The 23,384-nt window shown below is 46.3% G+C and overlaps 1 protein-coding gene across 2 annotated transcripts in view; it reads left to right on the plus strand.

Moving 5' to 3' along the window:
* Nucleotides 1-6,212: 6,212 nt before the first annotated feature.
* The window catches only part of efna5b (ephrin-A5b), a 62,132-nt gene continuing 44,960 nt past the window's right edge, over nt 6,213-23,384 (plus strand). For both annotated transcript variants that reach the window (XM_056592468.1, XM_056592469.1), the window contains exon 1: nt 6,213-7,481. In XM_056592468.1, coding sequence (XP_056448443.1) covers nt 7,357-7,481 — 125 coding nt within the window. In that variant the 5' untranslated portion in view covers nt 6,213-7,356. The remainder of the gene's footprint in view (nt 7,482-23,384) is intronic.

Below are 23,384 nucleotides of genomic sequence, written 5' to 3' on the forward strand. Positions count from 1 at the left end.
TAGAGATACAGAGAAGGAGAGGGAGAGAGAAAGAGAGGGGGAGAGGGATACACAAAGAGAGGGGAAGAGAGGAGGAAGCGATATAGAGAGACAGAGCGGGAGAGATATGGAGAGTGAAAAGGAGAGCAAGAACGAAAGACAGAGTGAAAGAGATTAAATCACTCAGAAAAAGAGAGAGAAAAGGGGAGTGCAGTTTGAACAGGGAATCAAGTGGTATTAATGTGAGATTAATGTTCTCTGGCGCCTGGCGACAGGGCCACCCATTATTCCCCCCATTCGCTTTGAACAGGCCCCAACTATTAGCTTTGTCCCGGCCCTCCCAATCTATATCTCTCCTCTACACAAGAGTCATAAAGGGACAGCCACGCATCCATTTCTTCAGGGCAGCGGGGGGACTTCAAAGAGAGCGACGCCGCTCCTCCGTGGGGAACGCCTTGTGCGTTGCGCGCACCGGGCGCAACGGGATATCAAAGGGGGGTTTTTCACATTCATTGCCATAATGAAAGAGCAGGGGCGAGCACAAAAGAGGACTTGATAGTTGCCCACCTCTCCTCTCTCTCTCACTCCCTCTCTCTCTCTCACTCTCTCCCCTAATCGTACGTAAGTATCCCTGAGAGCTGCAGAGTGCCTCTCCAAAATGGCGCTCCGCCTCTCCCTCGCTCGCCCCTCGTCTGCGGGGGGTTGGCCCCCAACAGCACGGTTGGCATTAGCAAAGGGACAATGTGCTAATAATACCTATATCAGCAGTGTCCCCGTCTTTATTCACTTTTATTGCACCCATTCATAATACTCTCATAATGATGAGATGGAGCCTAGCCAGGGGACTTTTATTGTGTCACCTTTATTATTGCATGCTATGATTTGTCATTTGCTCCACCGCAGGTTCCTGTAATGAGGAAGTTAGTTTTCCCTTGGAAAAGGCATTAATGTGGAGTTTTTGGGGGTATTTGTATTTCTGATCATTAACCCTTTATTGGACAAGTTGAAGCAAGGCACGTAATGAGAACGAATGGAAACGGGCGGCTTGCTATTAAACAAATGAAGAAGTAACTCACACGGCGGTCATGGCTAATGTGGCGCTTGCGTTCACTAGGCACTCGTGTAAGTGCCCGACAACACACACATACACACACACACACCAGCGCAACGCATGCGCTCGCACACACACACGCACGCACGCACGCACGCACGCACGCACGCACGCACGCACGCACGCACGCACGCACACACACACACACACACACACACACACACACACACACACACACACACACACACACACACACACACACACACACACACACACACACACACACACACACACACAGATAAACGCACACAAATACTCAGGCCTCTTTATAAAGTTAAGGTTGGAAGCCACATAAGTATGCAGCTGTAGTGAATGTCATTAGACCATAATGTGATAAAATATAGCCAGAAACAGTGCCTCACATAAACCCAGGGAAACAAATGTCTTTGTTACAGGACAGATTAACATTTGTAATACCCAGGCAAGGGGTGGTGTTGAGGTTAGTTTTTACCATAATGTTCCTTTATGCCTGCTCCATTATTGCCTTGTGTGTGTGTGTGTGTGTGTGTGTGTGTGTGTGTGTGTGTGTGTGTGTGTGTGTGTGTGTGTGTGTGTGTGTGTGTGTGTGTGTGTGTGTGTGCGTGTGCGTAAGGGGGGGAGGGGCATCGCTAGGAGATGAGAAGAGAGAAGGAGAGGGTAGAAGAGGAGAGGAGAGAGGAGGAAATGAGGAGAGAGAATGAGAGGGTAGGAGAGGTGGACAAAGAGAAGAGTTGCAAGGCCCTTTTATAAAGCCGTTGCAACACCCTATTTTAGTATGATATGAGACAGCTGTTTACACAAAAGTCTGATAGAGATAGTGAATATATTGTTCCTATTAATCCTTTATCAGTTGACAGTGCCTCCCAAATCTCAGAGGGCCGAGTCTGCTTTGCCTGGATGTTCCCATAATTGGCGGAGAATATTTATTTTTGCAAAACTGACAAAAAGGGAGGAACATAGATTTGGCAGAGGTCCTATGTAATAAATGGAAAACAATATTTCACTATTTTGTTCGCTGAGGGAAATGGTATAAACAGGTATTTCAACGGCAATATAAAAACCTGTTTAAATCTTAATTCTGTAAGGAACAGGGGACCTCATTCTCTGCACATTTTCACCTCTCAATTGTGCTGATGTCGCACTCAAAGCATGTCCTCCGTATAAAATACATTGTATTTCAACGTTAAAATCGTTTTAAATGTCCGTCCTGTGATAAATAGGAACAGCTCACGCTCCTTACATGGGTCGGCCTCTCTGTGTTTTACTGAGGTCCTACTGAGCCCCCCCCACTCCTGTCTCCCCCCCCCCCCCTGAAAACCCACCACCCACCCATCTGCTCTCTATAATTGGGATGCTGGGCAGGGTCTGATCCCGGCAGATACATCAGATCAGTGTTTGGCGTTAATATCGCCCCGTCGTTACCGCGGTGACCATCGTCCGTCTGAGGTGTCTCCACTGTGACGTGCCGCGACGGACCGCCCGGGACTCCTAAGTGCATCAACAGGGACAATAAGAGCTTTAATGTGATGGGCATTTTCCATCCGAGACGTTGAGGAGAAGTAGGGAGGGAGATGGCGGGGGTTTGGGGTCGGGAGAGAGAGGGAGAGAGGGAGAGAGGGAGAGAGAGAGAGAGAGAGAGAGAGAGAGAGAGAGAGAGAGAGGGAGAGGGAGAGGGAGAGAGAGAGAGAGAGAGAGGGAGAGAGAGAGAGAGAGAGAGAGAGAGAGAGAGAGAGAGAGAGAGAGAGAGAGAGAGAGAGAGAGAGAGAGAGAGAGAGGGGAGAGGAGAGAGAGAGAGAGAGGGAGAGAGAGAGAGAGAGAGAGAGAGAGAGAGAGAGAGAGAGAGAGAGAGAGAGCGAGAGAGAGGCAGAGCGCAGAGCAGAGCGCAGCATTAAATACTTTACAATTTAATAAAATGTAACACTTTGTATTCATTGGTTTGCACTTGCAACTGCTTGCATTGAGAGGGTAAGAGGTAAAAATGGTATGCATCTTGTAGAAATGTTTGGAGTGTGATGGTTTTGAAACTACTATCAAGGACTTGACACAATCGATGAGTATTACATAAAATGTGAGTCATGCTGATGGCTGTGTTAGCCGTATGGCCTCAGTCATAGCTTTTCGCTTCGCTGGATGGATTATTCAGCAGAAGCAGAGTATACATCTTTTTTTCTGCTGTATATGCTAATGCTATCACACAGTCAACAAATATATAGTTAATAGAGATTGGTTGGGGCGTCTGGAAGCATAATTCAATTTCAAATGATGCTCATACTAGAAGCGAAGAGACTCAACTACTAGTGGATGATGTGAACAACATTGTTGGGTGGTAGTGCCATTGTATAATGTTGCATATAAATATATTCGGTTTTAAAGTGTTGATTTGAGGTCAGCCCGTAGGTATATTCCATTTCTACGAATAATTTAGTTTAAATTAGTTAGTTTAAAATAGTTTTTTCTTTCCCTTTAAATCCTTGAAATTTCTGTTAATCTTCCCTACCAGCACATCTCTTCTAACTTGGCGATGTTATGAGGAATTGTAACAGGGAAAAGTTGACACTTTTTCGTCTCTCCCCTTGTCTCGCGGCCTGTGTTTTACTCTCCGCCCTTCTCTGTAGTCGCACGGAACAGCCGTGCTTCCTCCAGCTTTAATGAGGCGCTGTTATGATAGCAGGCTAACGGAACGCGCGGCTAAAGAACAATAGCATAATCCATTGAACTGGCCGCTCAGGGCCGACAGCCCTGCCACCTAAAGCGGTCATCCTTAGCGCCTCACCTTGGGGTGACCCGTGTTCCGCGTTTGGGGTCTCCACGTGTTATTGTGAGGGGCTACAGTGGGACAGAATAAATCGTTTTTTACAGTCTATCAGCTTGTCCTAAAGATGTTTTTGTTTTTAGGAGGGGGCGGGGAGAAGATTTATATCAGAATAGAAAATCGGAAAAAACGTTTCTCTGGGTAACAGTCTGCTATGCCAGTTATTGTTTGTGTGTGTATTGTGCATGAATGAAAGAGTGGGAGAAAGAAAAGACAGAATGAAAGAATAAAAGAAAGGAAGAGGGACAGAATGAAAGAATGAAAGAAAGAAAAAAAGAAAGAAAGAAAGAAAGACAGACAGAAAGGAGAGAAGAAAGTCAGAATGAAAGAAAGGCAGAACGGTTCAAAGGTTCAAATTCATTAAGTACACAATGTAGTGTGTGTGCGTGTTTGTGCATGTGCGCAAATGGTGTCGTCATCTAAGTAATTTCCATTCAGTCACTTTCGCATGGTGTTAACGTAGAGTCGGTGTTCCCATTGCTGTATCGCAGGCAAATATACAGGGCCAAATCTCTTAGTAACACCGTTGACGCTTACCTTTCCAGAATGTGTGAATGGGCCACGGGGAGGAATCGGGTCTGCTTCAGAACTAATCACGCCAGCCCCAGTGGTGTACTGGGGAGGGCCGGTTAACAAGGGGACCGGGGGACGTTTCCAAGACAGGGAAAAATGAAAGCAGTTGGGGGTACTTGCTTTCTACACAGTTGACCTGAATGGACTGGTAATACCCAGGGTTCATGTGTGTGTGTGTGTGTGTGTGTGTGTGTGTGTGTGTGTGTGTGTGCGCGCACGTTCAATGTATGCAATTGCATGAGTGAGTGTATGTGTGTGTGTGTGTGTGTGTGTGTGTGTGTGTGTGTGTGTGTGTGTGGTGTGTGTGTGTGTGTGTGTGTGTCTGTGTGTGTGTGTGTGTGTGTGTGTGTGTGTGTGTGTGTGTGTGTGTGTGTGTGTGTGTGTGTGTGTGTGTGTGTGTGTGGGGCTTTTGCCTTGATTCGAATGATGGAGCACAGCAGGAGTGGAATGCAGTCATGGCTGTAAAATGGATGGGAAAACAACCACATCCAGTGACCTGCAAACTGACCTCTCCCACCTCTTTGCCCCTGTGTTAGCTCAGCAGATCCACCTTCATGTGTGGCTGTGTGAGTATGTGTGTGAGTGTGCATATGTGTGTGAGTGTGCGTATGTCTGCGAGTTCTGGGGTGTGTGTGTCTATAGGGTGCAAGCCTGTAGATAGCAAAATATAGCCAGCATTAATAACAGTAGAAATAAATAAAATGATTACTTTTAATTTAAATGCCCACATTTATTTATTTATTGGTGGTAGCATATGGTCATTAAAGGCATTAGGTACAAAATATGTTTTTAACTAATTAGTTATTTGTTTTGGCCATATGTTATTTAAAAAAATCTATAGTCAACACATATGTAAACGCTCTTTCTCCTTACCTCTCGCAGAGACCATACATGTGTCATCATTTGAGAAGAACGTTAAGCCTATAGTTCATGGTTGTCCAGAGACGGGGGTCTGTGACGTGGTACAACAACGGGCTGTCTCCTCCGGTTCACTCAGCTTTACTATTCTCCACTGCAGAGCGTCTGGGCGTTGGAACGGCGCCTCGAACCCCCGTCAATCTGCTCCGCTCTGCCCGCAACAGGCTGCATTGTCAAAGCACCCTTGGCTGCTTCATCATTCTTACACCAACCACACCGTGAAACAACGGGTTTAGTCTTCGACAGTTGTCGTCTTGATGGCTTTCAGTCACTTGATCGAGATTTCTATACTAGAAAAACCTGAGAAAATTATGCGAATGAATGAGAAATAAACAGAGAGAGGGAGGGATGACTGAGTCTTAGGGAGGGAGGGAGAGAGAGAGAGAGAGAGAGAGAGAGAGAGAGAGAGAGAGAGAGAGAGAGAGAGAGGAGATGAGGAGAGAGAGAGAGAGGAGAGATGGAGACGATGAGGAGAGAGAGAGAGAGAGAGAGAGAGAGAGAGAGAGAGAGAGAGAGAGAGAGAGAGAGAGAGAGAGAGAGAGAGAGAGAGAGAGAGAGACGATGTCCGGTCCCATGGTACACCGTGTGTCCGTTCGCGATGTAATTAAATCTCCTGCGCGTATAGCCTAGGTTACTTATCAGCCGGATCGTCCGACGGCGGTGCGTAACCGGTCTCCGTTCTGCAAACTCTTCTCGGGCGCGTTCGCGCTATACCTCACGGTAATTGAATTAGCTGAGTTTAGGGAGAGGGCGGGGCTTCGCTCTGTTCGAGTGACGCCCATTTCCATTTCAAACCAATGGGACTATCCCCCCGCTCCGCTGTAACCGAACCCACTCGGGCAGTCGGCAGTCTGACTCGCCTTCGGTATCACCTTCTTGCGCCCCGCCGTTCGGTTTCCCAAACATCAGAGGAGGAGGAGGGGGGGGATAACGCTATCTACATGGAGATGTTTGCTTCTTCTTCTGTTTTTTCTCCCTCTGCTCCGCATCATGGCCAGCTATATATGAGGAGGATTCCTCTGTAATGCTGGCATTTAGGTTCGAGGGAATAAACAAGCGTCCCCTTCTGTCGCGCAGCAGCAGCAGCAGCAGCAGCAGCAGCAGAGGACCCAGGCTGGCTGTCCGCTCCGGCCCGAGGACTCCTCCCCGCCACGACCGTGACACTTCCACCACATCGCCGTGAAGGATAGCAAGCCTTTTTTCCCCCGCCAGTCAGCGTGTGAACGTTGGGACAGAAGGATCAAGGTTTCCACGTCGCTCACCCCCCCATCCATTCCGATGCCGGCGGGGACTGAGTAGGTGGCTTTGAAAAGTTGCCTGGCGAACGGGGACATCTGACGTAGGACACCACAAGGCGTCATTGGACACGTTCAGCCTTTTTTTTCTCCTAATACGTCTTGAGGTTGATCTCCACGTTGTCTATTGGAGAGGGCGACCCCCTTTTGCCACAGACTGCGTCCGACTCTACGCATAAACGAGGGCGCAATAACGGCTGTTTTGCGCATTGTTTTCTGTGTTTCCGAACACTGCTTTCGACAGTGTGTGTGTGTTTGTGGAAGATTTTTTTATATTGATCAGTAGGACCATCAGCGGACCTGTCACCAGTGACGTCCCGCGCAACACATGCGTCCCTGCGAGTCTCGGACCTACACCTCTTAACAGTTGATACTCTACAAAAAATAGACACAGCGATACGTTGATGCTTTTTCAACATTGAACTGCTTTTTTTTGTACCACTGTTATTAACAAGTGTCCACACCAAAAGTGCCCCCATCGGATGAACACTGACGCGCATTTCTCTCCGCGCCTTCTATGTTGTGTCTTTTTTTCTCGAACTGCTCCAGAAACCACACGACCACATGTGCCTGAGGCACGTCACCCGTCCCACCTGAAGCGTCCCTGAAAGCCCGATCCACCTACTGACCGCGCTTCGCAAGCCGAGATTGAAGAGGAATACGTGGCGTGAAGTTTTCCGGCTGTAGTGATGCTGCAAGTGGAAATGGTCCTCTTCGTGTGCCTGGTGATGTGGATGTGTGTATTTAGCCAGGAGCCGAGCTCCAAAGTGGTGGCCGACCGCTATGCCGTCTTCTGGAACAGGACCAACCCGAGGTAAGCGTCTCCGAGAGCGGATGGATGCACCGCGGTCCGCGGTGCATGTGTTTCGGTTCCACACATCTGCATTGAACTCTAGTCGCAGATTTGATGGAGCGAACCTTTCTTTTATTCGCTCTTCGTTCCCGCGGTTCAGGGGGCTGTAGGCAACAACGCCGGAGACACCATGGGTTTTCCATGTTTTTTTATTATATTTATATAGGCCTACATAGGCCGGTGCCTGCTCGTAATTAGGTGTTTCCACTAATAGAGTTGGATTTAAATGATTCGTGACCAAAATGATAACGACGGCGCACTCTCTTTTAAAACTAGAAATGACCTTACAATTGTGCGCGTCGTCGTGTTGGGAATGGGTCACGAACGGTGCTCCTCTGTCTCTGTTTATCCTCAGTCAATATTAACCCGAACGTTTTGCATGTCAACTTTGTGAGTCCACATAAGTCCTGAACACATTGTATTTATAAAGGCGTAAACGAAAAGGAACAAGAAGAACACTATTAAACGTCTACACTGTGTGAATGGAATAGGCTATATCCAAAATAATATAGTAGGACTATATCTTTTTGTAACTTTTTAAATGTTACATCAAATTCAAAAGTTTAAATGAAAGCCTAAAGCATAAGAACATAACATAAGGGTTTGGTTGATCGCTCGGCCCAACAGAGAGAGTACAGCCGCCTGGCTGTGAGGGCCCTCGCCTTCTGTGCAGGACCGTAGTTCTCCCCGCCGAACTTCTGAGCCCTAAGGATAAAGGAAATAAACATGTTGAAGAATATAGCAAACAATTATTTGATGAAACATGGTATGTTTTAGCATTGGCCCTGTGTCAATGCATTTTGGTAATGTAATTGTTTTTTTTTAATATTACAATTTAAACAACGTCTCAACATGGGCCAACTTTAATTTGAACGGTTGTAGGTCCGTACAAGCAGCACACACTTCTATCTCGCTATGTCTTTATTTAACTTGAAGTGTTTTAAATATAAAAGGTGTGTAGCCTGTGAGGTAGTGTTACTGTCTGTCTGGGCTGTTTGTCAAACTTAAGTCAAGGCTGTAAAAGGTAGAGCCTTCACTTCTGACTAAACCCTATTTTCCCCCCCTTTTTTTTGTGATCCAACAAATGGTTGATTTGCAGTCTGTTATGCCAACTCCAGCAGTATTCAAAGTTCATTTTTCCACTGCGGACTTACTTTGAGATTCAGTCAAGTGTCGTAGGCCTATTCGCAACAAATGACCCAATTACGATATGGATCTGATGCAACTCAGTTATTGTTCACGAATAACGATCCTCGTATAGCTACATGTTAACTTTTACTGGATAATTTCCCCCTGACTTTACACTGGAATGCAGTAAATGTAATATATATTTTTTCTGATTCTATATTCGGAGTGGTGTGGTTAAATATCATAAAGGGACAATCTTAATACAATATATTAAAGTGTGAACTGGGGTGGGAAAATATACATTTTAATCCACTATTATAAGTTGTATAGAGGCCTGCCTCCACATAATTTATATTTCCTATGGATAACCTCAAACCATATTCCAACAAAACATCTTCTTGTTTTGGGAGAATATTATTTGCTGCCAAGAGCAGAACGTTGACTTAAAAAGGTGCTCATGTGCTCCACAAGTTCATCTGCAAACCCATGTGGTCCACTACACAACTCTGCTGTAGAGAGAAAAGTCCCCTCGGTCTCAATAACTGTTGGCCGCTCTCAGCTATCCTTCACTGGACTGCCAACTTGTTTGTTGAATCCTCTCCATCCTCCGCTCACCCACCGAATGTACACAGAGCTATTAATTGTGAAAGCTGACTTTGCTGCACAACTATTTATATTCAGTTTGAAGTTTGAGAAAACAAGGCTTATTGCTCGAAGCAATTAGTGGTCGAGGGCTTTGGACCGTAGGGCAGAACGCATGTAGCCTACTCTGTTAATGTCCCGGGCCGGTCTAACAGGGGGTTTAGATTCTCGGGGCTGATATAGCCTACCATAGACCATGACTATTGTGGTCTGGCTCTCTGGTCCGGTTGCTTATTTATGTGCTGCTACTTTTTTATTTTCTATAGAGGCTCACACAAAATCGAGCTTAATCCTGATGTGTTGTTTCCCTGATAGACACACTTTCTTTACACTGCACGTTTCATTCTTTCTCAATTTCTTTTTCCCGGCAAACGTTTTGATTTGACTGGCGGCGGAGTTAATTTGATTCCTTCCAGATGTTCTGACAAGTTTTCCGTAGTTGTAGGTGAGAGAAAGGCAGTATTGAAAAAAATAAAAAGAAGTAGGGAGAAGTTTCAATAAATCTACTGTTAATCTCCGAGCCCCATACACTGGAAGCGACAGGCGACAGAACAGCAGTAAAAAGAAAACTATAATAGCGTATACGAGCTGCTTCTTCTGTCGCTTCCTTCTGTTTCTCGGTGAAATATGGGACCGATAGCGAGCGTTACAGAGACTAGACTCAGAGACCTTCACTAGCCCGGGGAAGGGAAACTGGTTTCCTCAGAGGCAGCTGAGAGACGCCGCTCTGCGTTAGGCTTCGTGCTTAGGCTTCTGTTGGGCAGAAGCCAAACAGGTAACGTTGCATTGCATTGAATTGATGGCGAGAAAATGAAAAAACGCGGAACAGACATGTGATAAGGCGGTGACTCGGTGTTTTGGAAAGTCCCTTTATTTGTGCACATATGAAGAGGATACCTGGCGTTGTCACGCTATTTGCATAGCAGCCCGTCTCGGTCACACAGGGTTCGGCCAGGGCTGTAGCTTGTTTCTTTTATTTTTTCTGCTTTGCCTGAGAGTCCCATGGACTGAATTACACCGGCCGAGGTTTGTTCCAAAATTGGTTGTCTGGTATTACAAAACAAAACCAAACGCCAGACTAAAATAACTGCCATAAAGTGTAGTCAAAAGTTGATGATTTGAAGCTGACAAAACGTCATAATTAGAGTTTCATGTTGAAGGCCGTTGTGGTGGTGTTGTTGGCTGGGATTCTAGTTGAATGTATTTGATATTTGGAAAAAATAAACACAGATAGCTTTTGTATTTTATTGAAATCATTTTCACATTGAGCAAAGAAACTTCTTGTGATAAGCTCCTCTAAAAATCAGACATGCTATTTCTTCAATAGTTCCAAAGTGTAAGTTGAACGTAACCTGTAACCTTTTGCAACAACAGAACATTTCTCTTGGGTTTCTGAATGTTTGGTTGTTGTGGTGGCTCCATGAGGGGATTTCCTCGCTCCGAAGACCAGAACAGTACAGTACATTTGTTGAATTGCAGAGAAACTGTGTCAAACGCTTTACTACATTGCTTTTTTAAGCATATAAATAGGTTAATGCTTTATTGCATCTTAAGGACTTAGCTGAGTTTAATTAAAGTCTTTCTCTCTCTTTTCTTACTTATGTATTTATTCTAAAGAGGACTCAGACAGCTACCCTAATGACTTTCTTCCGCCGTACCAGAGAGATCCCATTTCCTTTCATTCTCTCTCTTTCCTGCTCTCTCTCCCTTTCCTACACCCCTCGTTCCCCCTCTCCCTCACTTACCTCCCTCTCAGCTGGCAGGGCCCCGAAAATGAAATGAATGAAATACATTAGATATTTCAGAAGCACCACGGCGGCTCCACGGCTGTCGCTGGAGAGAGAGTGAGAGAGAGAGAGACGGCCCGTGGGTCAGTCGCGCTGTACGGAGCTGATGTGTGTGTGTGTGTGTGTGTGTGGTGGGGGGGGCACAGCCAGAGGTCAACACGTATACGCCTTGCAAAGCATAACCAAGCGGAAAGTCAGATCAGGTCTGAGAGAAGGTGCACAGGACAACTCTGCTTCTTAAAGTCCGGGGTGTTAAAAAAAAGCGAACACAACAACAACAACAACCAGAGAAACCTGCTTCTGGGGTCATTGAAATGTGCCGCTGCGCTGTAGAGCCACACCAGAGAGGAGCTCTCGCTGTACGCTGAGGGGAGCTCAGACAGAGGGATGGTCAGGCCCTATCTGTTGGCCTGCCCCGCTCCACCATAAGCCCTGATATTGCACTGGGCTCTGCCTCTTCGTGCGTGTCCGTACGTGGGCTGCGATAGTGTCGCGTCACTGCTCTGCGAGGTTCGCTCTCCATTGTCAAGCCTCTCTCTCTCTCTCTCTCTCTCTCTCTCTCTCTCTCTCTCTCTCTCTCTCTCTCTCTCTCTTGCTCCGTCTCTCTCTCTCTCTCTCTCTCTCTCTCTCTCTCTCTCTCTCTCTCTCTCTCTCTCTCGCTCTCTCTCTCTCTCTATACCTCGTTTTCTTTGTCTTTGCTTGCCTGTGTGTGTGTGTGTGCGTTTGTGTGTACATACGCGTGTGTGTGTGTGTGTGTGTGTGTGTTTGTTGTGGGTGTGTGGGTGTGTGCATGTGCGCTATGTGAGGAATGACACACTAAGGTCTCGGAGGGCTTGTTCCATTGCCTTAAAACTCATAGAAAGCAACATAATTACATCTTTCTCCCCTGGACCTCTCATTACCTGTCACTGACCAGCCGAACGTGAAAAACTGTCTTGTCACTTTTGTGTGAGTGAGAGAGTGGGTGTTGGTGTGTAGTTGGTAGAGGGTAGTTAGTTTTTTTGTAAGTTTGTGTTTGTGCGTAATTTGTTTGTGTGTCAGAGAGAGTTTTTTCGGCGGTATGTGTAAGTGTGTGTGCGAGAGATCGTTTCTTTGTGTGTCTATGTGTGCGTGCGTCTGTAGAGTCATACGTGTGTGCCGACTGCACTCTGAATGACCAGAAGGTATTTTGAGCCTGTCTCCTTTCCTGGCGTATTAAGACAAATTTCGATATTAAATCCTACATTTGGATGGAATTATATACTCTGCCATGGCACACCATTTATACCCATGTGCACATGTAGGGGTGAAAGTATAGGCTGTCCTTATTTAAAGCCCATTCAATTTCTTATTCGGCTTACTAATTTGGCCTTTTTCCTTCCAAGTCTAATGCATACCATTCTGTCTCCGTCTTGTTTCCTTTTCCCTGATGCGCCTGGAGTGGTGTTTTACTCTCTCTCTCTCTCTCTCTCTCTCTCTCTCTCTCTCTCTCTCTCTCTCTCTCTCTCTCTCTCTCTCTCTCTCTCTCTCTCTCTCTCTCTCTCTCTCTCTCTCTCTCTCGCTCTCTCTCTCTCTCTTTCTATGTCTCTCTTTCTGAGTGCTGATTAGTTCTCTTTAATGACCCCTAGCTCTGTCGTCCTTTTGTGCCTGCGGTGCTGGCGAAAGCCTGTCCACCAAACTGAGGCACAGGGAACAAGACATCGAAAGAGAGAGAGAGAGAGAGCAAGAGAGAGGCAGAGAGAGGCAGAGAAAGAGAGAGAGAGAGAGAGAGAGAGAGAGAGAGAGAGAGAGAGAGAGAGAGAGAGAGAGAGAGAGAGAGAGAGAGAGAGAGAGAGAGAGAGAATGTGGAAGGGAGAAAAAAGCTAATGAAATAGGGTTTTACCTTATAAGTCTTTCTGATCTGAAATATGTTCATACTATATTCTTATAATTTATCGTTCAACATTTTATGATATATACACACATGCACATATTTATTCTATTAAGCGGAGAATGAGCTCAGCAGGCAGTAGTCAATGTTTAGTCAATGCGCTTGGTGGAGCAGCTGTTCTCCAGTGTGGTGTGAAAGAGGTGGAGGTCTCTTGGCCGTGACCCTGCTGGAGCTGCTGTGAGGCGGACAGAGACGGCCCTGTCACCGGGGCCGTCTGGTGGTCAGGCTCGGGCACTCGCTCTTCATTTGATTAATTTGAGAAAAATAAATCATTATCCAAAAAAATAAAGAACAAATATAGATTTTCTCCATGTACATTTTTATTTGTATATTAAAGAACGCATGAATACTTAATTTAACCGAAAATAAATATTGTTTTAAATTCCTGTGCTATTTTTAACAGCTATTTTGCTTCCTTCGCCGGATTACCGACGCAACAAACGATTTTATCTGCAAAGATAAATGTCAACCAAGGTACCACAAAGTAAAACGAGACTTGTTCAAACATGGGGATAAAAATCTTTTATTTTTCTCCTTTTCAATTAAAAACAAACGGCACATATTGAATAGCCTTTTCTACTCCCATACATACATGTGCTGCCCATCGATGGCGCCGTTTTTCAGTGTTTTTTTTCCGCTTGCAGCGTAATCACCCCAAGGTCAGCCAGAGTACTGAACCACCGCTATCAGCCCACAGATCTGTCTCCCTATCCCCTCTCGTCCAAACCCCTGGATTGGGTAGCGGCGTGCTGTATTACTCTAACTTGGAAACATTATAAAGTATTAACCAGCCTTTCTAGCACCCACACATGCTATAGCTGCCCAACGACACCCGACTTCTATAACGGTCTGCCGTGAGAATAACAATATACATTTTTATGTGTTTGTCGGTTCTGGCGACTAATATTGACTCTGGGCCCCCTGTGTGTCAGCTTTCATGGGATGGGGGGGAAGTTTGAGTTTAACATGCCTTTTGTATTTCCTTAAGGTCTTTTTTATGTCTTCCTCTGAACCTACTCTGAGCAGAGTTCTCGTGAGAACGGGTCTCGCTGTCCGAGTGTGTGTCTTTTAGGGGCCACGGAGCGAACCACAACCCTTTGTTAATGAGAGCACAGAGTCCATGTATCCAGTTGGCTCTGTTTACCAAAAAAATCCTCTGCTATTTTTCCAGAACGAAACAAAGCTATTGCTATTTTTGGTCCAAATCTAGCTCTGTTTCATAGCCAACTCCAATGAAATGTAATGAGATAGCGATTAACGTTTGAGCGTAGAATATCCCCTTCTCTCATCCACCCCAACCCCTTCACCCGAACCCTTTGGAGGGAAACACAAGAGCCGGCGGTACGATAAGTGTTGGGACGTCAATCAGGGGCTCTCTCCAGCGCTCAAAATGTAAAAAAAAGAAGGAAAAAGATTGCAGCTGAAAATGGCGCTACCATAGCCATTTTCTCCTCTGTAAGATGGAGGCTTGGAAGCAGCTGTTACTGTAGTAATGCCTGGTGCGTCTATCACCCCTGACCAGAACGGGGCGCTAGTGCTACCGAGCGCTTAAGCCTGGTAGCCTCCCGTGCCCTCTCGCTCTCTTCTGTCAGCGGGCGTTCACGAGCGTACCGTTAAACCCAGAGCCATATCCACGCCACTGACTCAAACCAGCTCCTTCTGTTCTGACCTTGTTCAACGTATTTACCGTCAACGTCATGCTGTAATCACAGGGCCATGTTTGAATGTGCATTTACACACAGTGCTTACGGTGACTGATAGGCTTTTCACAAAATATCTTTGAGTTTTTCTTGCTTGTCTTTTCTTTTTGTTTTTTTTTGCCGTTCAACTGGAAAATGTGACGGGAATGATTGAGGCTCTTCGGTTTTTTTGGCCAGACACATTTTCCACAGATAATTCCTTTCATGGTAGACTGGCTTCGGACCTCGCTCTGCCGTTTTCCTTATTTAACTTGGTGAGGGGGGCTTCGGAGGACTGACTGGATGTTTTTCTAGCTGGGCAGCGGTGCGCTTCTAGATCGCAGGAGAGAAGCCATCTCCACGTTTTTGAATAAAGACCTAATTGACGGGTTGCGGCCCGTTCGTAAATGACTCGTGAGGTAATACGTCTCCTCAGACATGGCGGGGAGCTCGGAGGGTGTCTAATACTGTGAATGTGCTGTGATTTTCCATCAACCTTTTCTTGCCCGTGGCCAGTGTGACCAGCACCAGGCTCCTTTCCATATGTCCCTGACCACTGATGGACATAATGCACCATTACCCATCCATAACAGCGTGTTGCCACCGCATCACCTGCAAGCAGTGTGGATCCCCTTCAAATACCACAGCGCTAAACGCTTCCAGATCCAGTCGGGAGAAAGTAGCTCATAAAGTGCTATTTAATTCGCCCAAACTCTTTTTCATGCTCCTTTTTTTTTATCATAATATAAACACCTCCTTTAGCCGAGGGTAAACACCGACCTGATGCCGAAGTAATGGCTCTTTTCTCCGTGTTAAATCTACCGTGGTGAGGAAAGCAGCCGATAATCAGCTAGTTACATTAGCCTGTTTGTATTAACGGTCAAAAAAATCCCCCCCCCACCCGACACACACCCACCCTCCACTCACCACCCTCGACCACGCTCCCCGACACCCCCTGTCGGGAACGTGAGCGACTGAAAGGCGGCCATTGTTCCCCCTCGGCCGGTGCGCCCTGCATGCCCAGGGCTGGCAGTATGCACGCACTCCAAACGGAGGCAGACAAGCAGGGAAGGGTGGTAGGAGATGGGGAGGAGGCCGGCGTGAATGAGGAGTGTGTAGAAGAGAGGGAGGGGAGGGGAGAGAGGTTGGGGAGCTGAAGCTGTAGCACGGCTGGGGAGAGAGCGAGAGAGAGTTGGGGGGGGGGAGGGAGAGAGAGAGAGAGAGTCAGAGAGAGAGAAAGGGAGAGAGAGAGAGAGAGACAGACAGACAGAGAGTCAGACAGACAGAGAGGGGGGGGGGGGGGAATGAAAACGAGAAGCGATGAGGGGACACAGGTCTAATTGTAGTAACCGGAGTGTGTGTGTGTGTGTGTGTGTGTGTGTGTGTGTGTGTGTGTGTGTGTGTGTGTGTGTGTGTGTGTGTGGGGGGACCGGAGAGAAATACAGTGGGTGTGCGGAAAAAAGACGCAGCGGCGTAACTTCTCCTCAAACAGCCTTAACCACCAAACATTCTTCCAGGCCCTCCACAACACCGCCACAAAATCGGTCACAGCTCGCCATGGATCTTTCTGAGGGTCTGTGTGTCTGTGTGTCTTCCTTTCCCGGCGATCTGTCTGATTGTTTGTCTGCGTGCGTGAAAGCGACGGGTGGGGTGGGTTTCTGGTGCCTGGTGAGCCGGGACGTCGGCGGTAGGCCCTCACCCAGGGGAGGTGTCGTCTCTTCAGCCCGAGAGACACAAGCGACCCCGGGGCTGCTGAGCCTGGATTAAGCCTGCTCGGGTTTAGAACCAGGCTTTGTTTCCGCCCTGACACCCAAGGCTCGCAAACACAATACCATAGTGGTGGTGGTAGTGCTTACTTGGAGGACTCTTCGTATTTCCTGTGCGTGTGTGTTTGGATATGTGTGTGTGTGTGTGTGTGTGTGGTTGTGTGCTGTCTGTGGGGAGTTTTGGCCTTAGCCACCGCGTCATTGCACATTGCATCCTTGAAATTGCCCTTTTCCTGTGCAATGTATGTAATGTATTCAGGATGTATGCTTGCATCGACCAGTCCAAGACAGATTGTTTTATTTGGGAACTGTAATTTATTTTGCTGCACGAAACCTTTTGAGTTGTTCGGAAATCCTGATGCTTAACCTATGTAACGCTTTTGTGTTAACGTTTGGATTCAAACTGAAGCAAAGGTAAAGAAAACAGCCCAAAGAAATGAATAACCTACATAACTACCTGCCATCAAATATATTAAACTGGCAGTACGACAAATATTTTTGTCAGTCTCTATTGTAAGTATTTCGCCATGGACATGCCAAAAAGTGTGTTCTTTGGCTTCCATACCTTAGGCAACTGCTACTTTTCCGAGTATCTTAACCTCAAAAAGAAGAAATTTGTACTTTGGATGGAACACACAGTAAAATGTTCAATCATTCAAGTGTATGCCATAGAAAAATGTCTGATTGCTCCGACTTGAGCCTACTGACTGGCGTACCCTTTGCTTTGATCACATCAGTTATAGAATGTTTGTGTATAATTTGCTGTGGTGTCGGTCAGTCCCATCTGTGCCGCATTGTGCCGGCATCCCCATGATGAATCTGATATGCGCTACAATGTATGCTATAGCAGGCTTGTGTGTGTGTGTGTCCGTGCGTGCTTGCGTGCGTGAGTGCGTGCTTGCGTGCGTGAGTGCGTGCGTGCGTGCGTGAGATTGCGGTCTGTCTTAACAAGGCAGCAGAACCCCCAGTCGTACTATAGCAGAGAACAGCACTATTCCTGACCCAATTCTCTGAGCCAGCTCCTCTGAGACAAGCCTGATAGGTTTCCCATTCTGTAAAGCAGCATAGGTGTGTGTTTTTGTATGTGTGTGTGTTTGTTTGTATGTGTGCATGTGTGTGTTTGTGTGTCTGCATGTATGTGTGCGTGTGTGTGCTTGTGTGTGTGTGCAGCACGCCCATGTCTTTGCGGCACCTACACATATGCATGTGGGCGTGGACAAATGGGTGTGTGCTTGCATCTGCCTCACTGTATGAGGCTTCATGTGCGCACTCGCATCTGATGTGTGTGTGGGTTTGAGGGTTAACGTGCACGCAAACGTGTGGGTTTAGTGTGTACACTTTATGTGTTTGGTATTCATGGGTGTGTGGTTCTAAAACTGCACTCTAAAGTGTGCGTGATTTCCCCCCTGAAGGGGAAACGATTGATCTGAGGAATGTGTGATGAATCCCATCTACACCCGCTCGTCTTATGTGTGTCTAGCTTTGACTGGTACAGCTTACAGTGAACACACTACTGCCCTACATACAGGGTTTCCGCGGGTCCTTAAAAACTATTAAAAGTCCAAATTCACAAAAAAATCGGAATTTTAGACCTTGAAATTTCGTTAATATGATTGACTTCAGTCTTGCTTTTAAAATGGTTTTGGGGGGAAAACGGGTATTGATTACACTGTAAAAGAACTACGAAACAAAACCAACACGGTCCGATAACCACGAATGCAGACTGTGCATTTAATTTATTTTGCAAGTAATTCTTGGATTCCAATTTTTCCGTACTTTTTCGTACTTTCTTTGCTAGTCTGGACGTCCAAATAGGTCTTAAATTTCATTCATAATTGCCTTAACACACACAAACACACACACACACACACACACACACATACACAAACACACAGACACATTCAGACACACTCACACACATATACACACAAATACACACAGATACAGATGCAGTAGGAAACACGCACACACACAGACACGAATACCGCTCTCTTTTTTGGTGGAGGAGGGAGGGTAGTCCATTATTTCTTCCGCGAGGCTCAAGTCGCAGGATATGTGGTGTATTTACCCTGCTTGTTTATTTCCTTCCCCTAAATCAGTCAGCAGTGGGCCTTGGAGTGCAGCAGCCTTTGAACTGGGGCCTATCCCATGACTGCAGCCCTAGGTATTAACCCAGAGCCACTGAGAGGCTTAAGAAGCCATCAGCTCATTGTCCGTGGACACAAAAAAAACCTTCCTCTGAACCCCCCCCCCCCACCCCATCCTCCTCTCTGCTCCTCCTACCCGCTTTTCGTAAGAATGCCCTGAGCCGGTCTCTACTGGCATTCATATTAATCAGTTTAGGGTCTAATGAGATAAGTGAGACTTAAGAGGAGTTCCAAAAGTGGCTAGACCCCCTGCTGGAACCACCGAGGTGATGAGCTCTGCTCATGGCTACTATGTATGTAAGAGTTAGCAGGCAAACAAACATGGTTTTGTTGAATGTCTTCAAAAGTTCTCCCCAATGTCAATGTTTGTATTAAAATCACACACAACTTTGTTTTGAAACAAATGTAATTCATTTATTAATCATTTATTGATGTACTGTCAACACTTTGGTGATGATTTGAAAGTTTGGCTTCCTTGGGGCTGTTGGGAATATCTGCGCGTCTCAGAAACCTCCAGAAGGCAGACTCCATTGTTGCTCCTAACCCAACCCCCTCCCCATTCTCATCGCCCTCTTTCTTACCCCCTGTCCCACCACGCATCTTAAGAATATATAGGTCATGTTGGGTTCTCCCGCTCTTTTCCCTCCTCACCTCATGGTCCCCCTTCATCTCTGTCTCACTGTCTCTCTCTCTCTCTCTCTCTCTCTCTCTCTCTCTCTCTCTCTCTCTCTCTCTCTCTAGGTCTGTCTGTCTGTCTCTCAGGGATTACTGGGTCTTTAAGTACTGTAATAACTCCTTGGCTTTTGGGAGTCCCACTGAGACGACCCAGCAGGCCCACTGTCAGTATTAGTCCTGTTGTTGTTGCTGAGGCATATGACTGACAGTACATTCTCTCTCTCTCTCTCTCTCTCTCTCTCTCTCTCTCTCTCTCTCTCTCTCTCTCTCTCTCTCTCTCTCTCTCTCTCTCTCTCTCTCTATCTCTCTCTCTCTCTCTCTCTCTCTCTCCCTCTCTCTCTCTCTCTGACTGTCCGCCTCTATCGCTCGTCTTTCAGCTTGGTGTATCTTCTTCTTTACCCTTTGTTGGCTTGCGTTTTGGGCATGATCATATACATAGCCTTGACAATATTTGATCCAATTGTGTCCTGACCCAACCTGCACTCTGTTTTAACGCTTTGACCTTTAAGTCCACGGCGGAGCCATGCGGCTGTGCTTGCCGCCAACATGGCGGCCTAGCGCAGTGTAGAAAAAGGGGTGTGAGCGTCACCAGCCAGACACAAAGAGGTGGCGTTGGCGACCATGTTTGATCCAGACGAGATTAGACTTGAGGGAGATCGAGTACATCGTAAAAAGGGACTCTTTAATGTTGAAAAAAACATGCTAGTAATTTGTCTAGATTTACCGACCGACCAAATCCAATATATATATATTTATATAAATATATATTTTACTAATGAGTCAATGAAAACATTTTTAGTTAGCTCATTTAAATGTTAGGACAATTTTTACGGCTCTGTAAATATAAGAACAAACAATAATACCGGTTCGGAGCACACGTGACATGCCCGGATATGGGTTATAGTCTTGGTTGTGTAGCCTAGTTGTGTATCTGAGTTGTACTCTGGGTCACCAGGAGTTGTTTTGAGGTATGGTTGTTGCTTGGAGAGTTGTGTTTTCCCCTCTGTGTTCCTTATTGCCGAAGAATTCCCAGCCATCTTGCAACTCCGGAGACATTCCAGCCAGGATTTGATGGGGCATGGCCAAAGGAAGTTTAAATAGGTGGTGGTTGAATTTCTTCCTTTTTGGCCTTTTCTTTTTTTAGGAAGAGGAATTAACATGGGCATGGTTGTTAGTACAACACCATTGATAAGGTCGAAAGTATAGGACTTATACACACATTTGTAATGCGTTTTGCTTGTGAATTCATTTTTTTGAAATATATTCTTGAGCAAAAACATTATTTTTCATCGTGGCTGTTTCTCAAAATAATAGAAACCAGACCTGAAATAATATATTTTTGTACAATAATAATACCGACTTTCTTATTTTTTAGAATTAAAAAACTAAATTCACTCAAATCTTACTTGAGTATATTTACTGTGAAAAGTAGTTTCATAAATGTTTTAAATAGAGTTACTTTTTTGTGTGTAATTCAATATACTTAGAATGTAATATCATATATACATAAATGTTATTTTGTATTAATTAATTTCTAATATCGACTTTTATATTTACCCTCTTTCTTAAGTTCTTATTCAATTTGTTTAAGTTTTATGTCTGTTTTTTTGTAAATAATTCCCCGTAATTTTATTTTCATCGAGACAAGATTTTGGGATTGTTCGACTTCTAAAGAAAACATTGCTCGTCAGGCTTTTGGTATGAAGTCTTCTGATCTTAGCGTAGACCATGTTCGGTGCTTCTGGTCGCCAATCATGAAATATTCATTGCTATTTGTGAACTCTAAGAAGCTTCACATTTGCAAATCTTGGCACGCGATTCTTGAAGAACGAGGTCATGGTAGACATATTTTTAATATGAAGGTGATGGAAGGTTGTCTGCTTGTCTGGGCCATTTGACCATGCCCCTTCATATCCATGTCCTTCAGGGGGTGTCCCACTCAACACAATACTGCGATTTTCCCTTGAATCTTGTTTTGCTGTGTTTAACCATATTAACCATGTTTGTGGTTGGTTAATATGGTTAATAGCAACACAAAAAGTGAATTAGTTAAATACTTTTCAATTGGAATTATGTTTCATTCTCCGCTCGTATGGCATTGTGGCTCCGCAACGTGCCATCAGGCAAAGACTCCTCTTCGTTATAGAGGTGCGACAATCCCCAGGTTCCCTCATGACATGACCCCCGTCCAGCAGCCCAAGACGTGGGGTTTCAGCAGTGTGGCTTTTAATAATGCATCGATACTCACCCTCTGATTCATCCCGTCGCTCTGCCCGTTACATTAAAGCCCGATCGCGTCGGCCACCGTTCATTAGCCTCGGCGACTTCCCCCGCTTGTATCAGTGGTGAGAGGGACACGGCGGGAACGAAGGCTGAATTATTCACTCCCATAATCTGCCTTTATGTCCCACCGCCAAGCCCGGGCCCCACCGTTATTCTAGTGCATAATTGATCGTCCTCAGAAGTGGAAAAGTTAGAATAGCAGAAGTAATGCGAAGCGAAAGTGTAGTCAGGCGGCAGAGGAAAAGGGGGGGATGGGCGAAGAGAGAGGGACGGAGGTTGAGAGGTTGGCCCCTGCTGCAGTCCTTTACACGGAGCCTGTGTTAGCCTCCGCCAGGCTTAGGTCAGCTAGCGTGAGGATCGCGTGTGTAGGCCAGCCAAGCTGGGAGGGGGTGCCGAGAGACAGGGGGTGGTGGGGCGGGGGCGAGGGGGGGGGGTTAGTCTGGGTGGTTACTAAGAAGGGAATGAAAAAGGGGAGGGGAAAGAGCGGGAAAGGGGGGTGGTAGGGTGGAGGTGGGGGGTGGTGGTGGTGGGGGGGGGGGGGTACAGCGTAACGAGGCCTGACGCTGAGCCGGCCCAGAATGCGGTCTGTCTCCTTGCTGAAGTCTCGCTGGAGCGCACGCTGTTGTCAAAAAGCATTTTTCAAAGGAATTAATTTGAATGGCATTAGCGCATGCAACCCCGCTCCGATCGAGCAATTGTTGGGAATCCTTCACGAGGGTTCCTCCAACTCAATTAATTAAAACATCTCCTCCGGAACGAAGCAATCGGCGTACTGTTGAAGGGCTCTTATCTGCAGAGGTGGGACACGGGGCTGGCATTGATTTGGACCGAATCCAGCAAACCTTTTCACTGCCTGCTTGCGAAGGCAGGTAAGATAGAGGCATTGACATCGCATTACAACCATGCAATACAATGATCAATAAACAACAGCCTCCAGAGGAGAGTGGTGGTTGGCTGCGGTCCAGCCGTAAAGAGAAGCCGTCCATTGTAAAATTGACTGGCCCGACCCGAGGAAGTTTCAAGACAAATCCAAAAAAAAAAGGGAAGAAAAGCGCTAGCTGGTGCATTTTTTCCCCTTTTAATTAACCTGCCATTGTTTCTGTTTATATTTTCCAAGGAGTTTATTTTGGCATAACTCAGCCCCCGGAAATAAGTTCCGTTATTCCATTCCCTTAGATTTCCACCCCCCCCCCCCAATCACACCTCTACACAGTTATCCCAACTCCTTGTCAGCCTCTCCGCTGAGACCTCTCTTCTCCGCCCCCCCCCCCCCCCCCCCCCCCCCCCCCCCCCCCCCCCCCCCCCCCGGTTCGGACGCAACACCCATCCCATGCCGGTGCTCACCTCTCACAGGTAAAGGTGTTAACACGGCCCCAGGTGTAGTCTATTTTACACCCCTCTGACCCTTAACAAAGCCCCGTTAACTGCTGCCTAGCTCTGCCTTTTGTGCTCCGTAACAAAGAACTTTAGCTTTTAATAACAGCACACCACCACCAGTGTCAGGGGGGAAACCCGAGATAAGGGCCGCATCGGAGAGGGCTGGTGGGAACCGTTTAATCTGGTCCTCGGAAAACCTAACCAACAAACAACACAGGGCCGGGATCGTGTTTGGAAAAATGGCCATTGTTGAATGGGCTCGGATGTAGTAAACGGATGAGGAGGTTGATGAGGATGAGGATTATGATGATTGCACACGTGGATTTGGGAATAAAACATCTGGTAAAGGAAACAACGGTGGATGCAGTGTATTTAGTAGCACATAATCATACTCATGCACATGCACGCAAATACACAGACATAGACACAGACACATATAAATATGTACTGGTACATACACACACTTTTTTA

The sequence above is a fragment of the Gadus chalcogrammus genome, chromosome 6, assembly GCF_026213295.1.
Source record: "Gadus chalcogrammus isolate NIFS_2021 chromosome 6, NIFS_Gcha_1.0, whole genome shotgun sequence".
Classification (NCBI taxonomy): Eukaryota; Metazoa; Chordata; class Actinopteri; order Gadiformes; family Gadidae; genus Gadus; species Gadus chalcogrammus.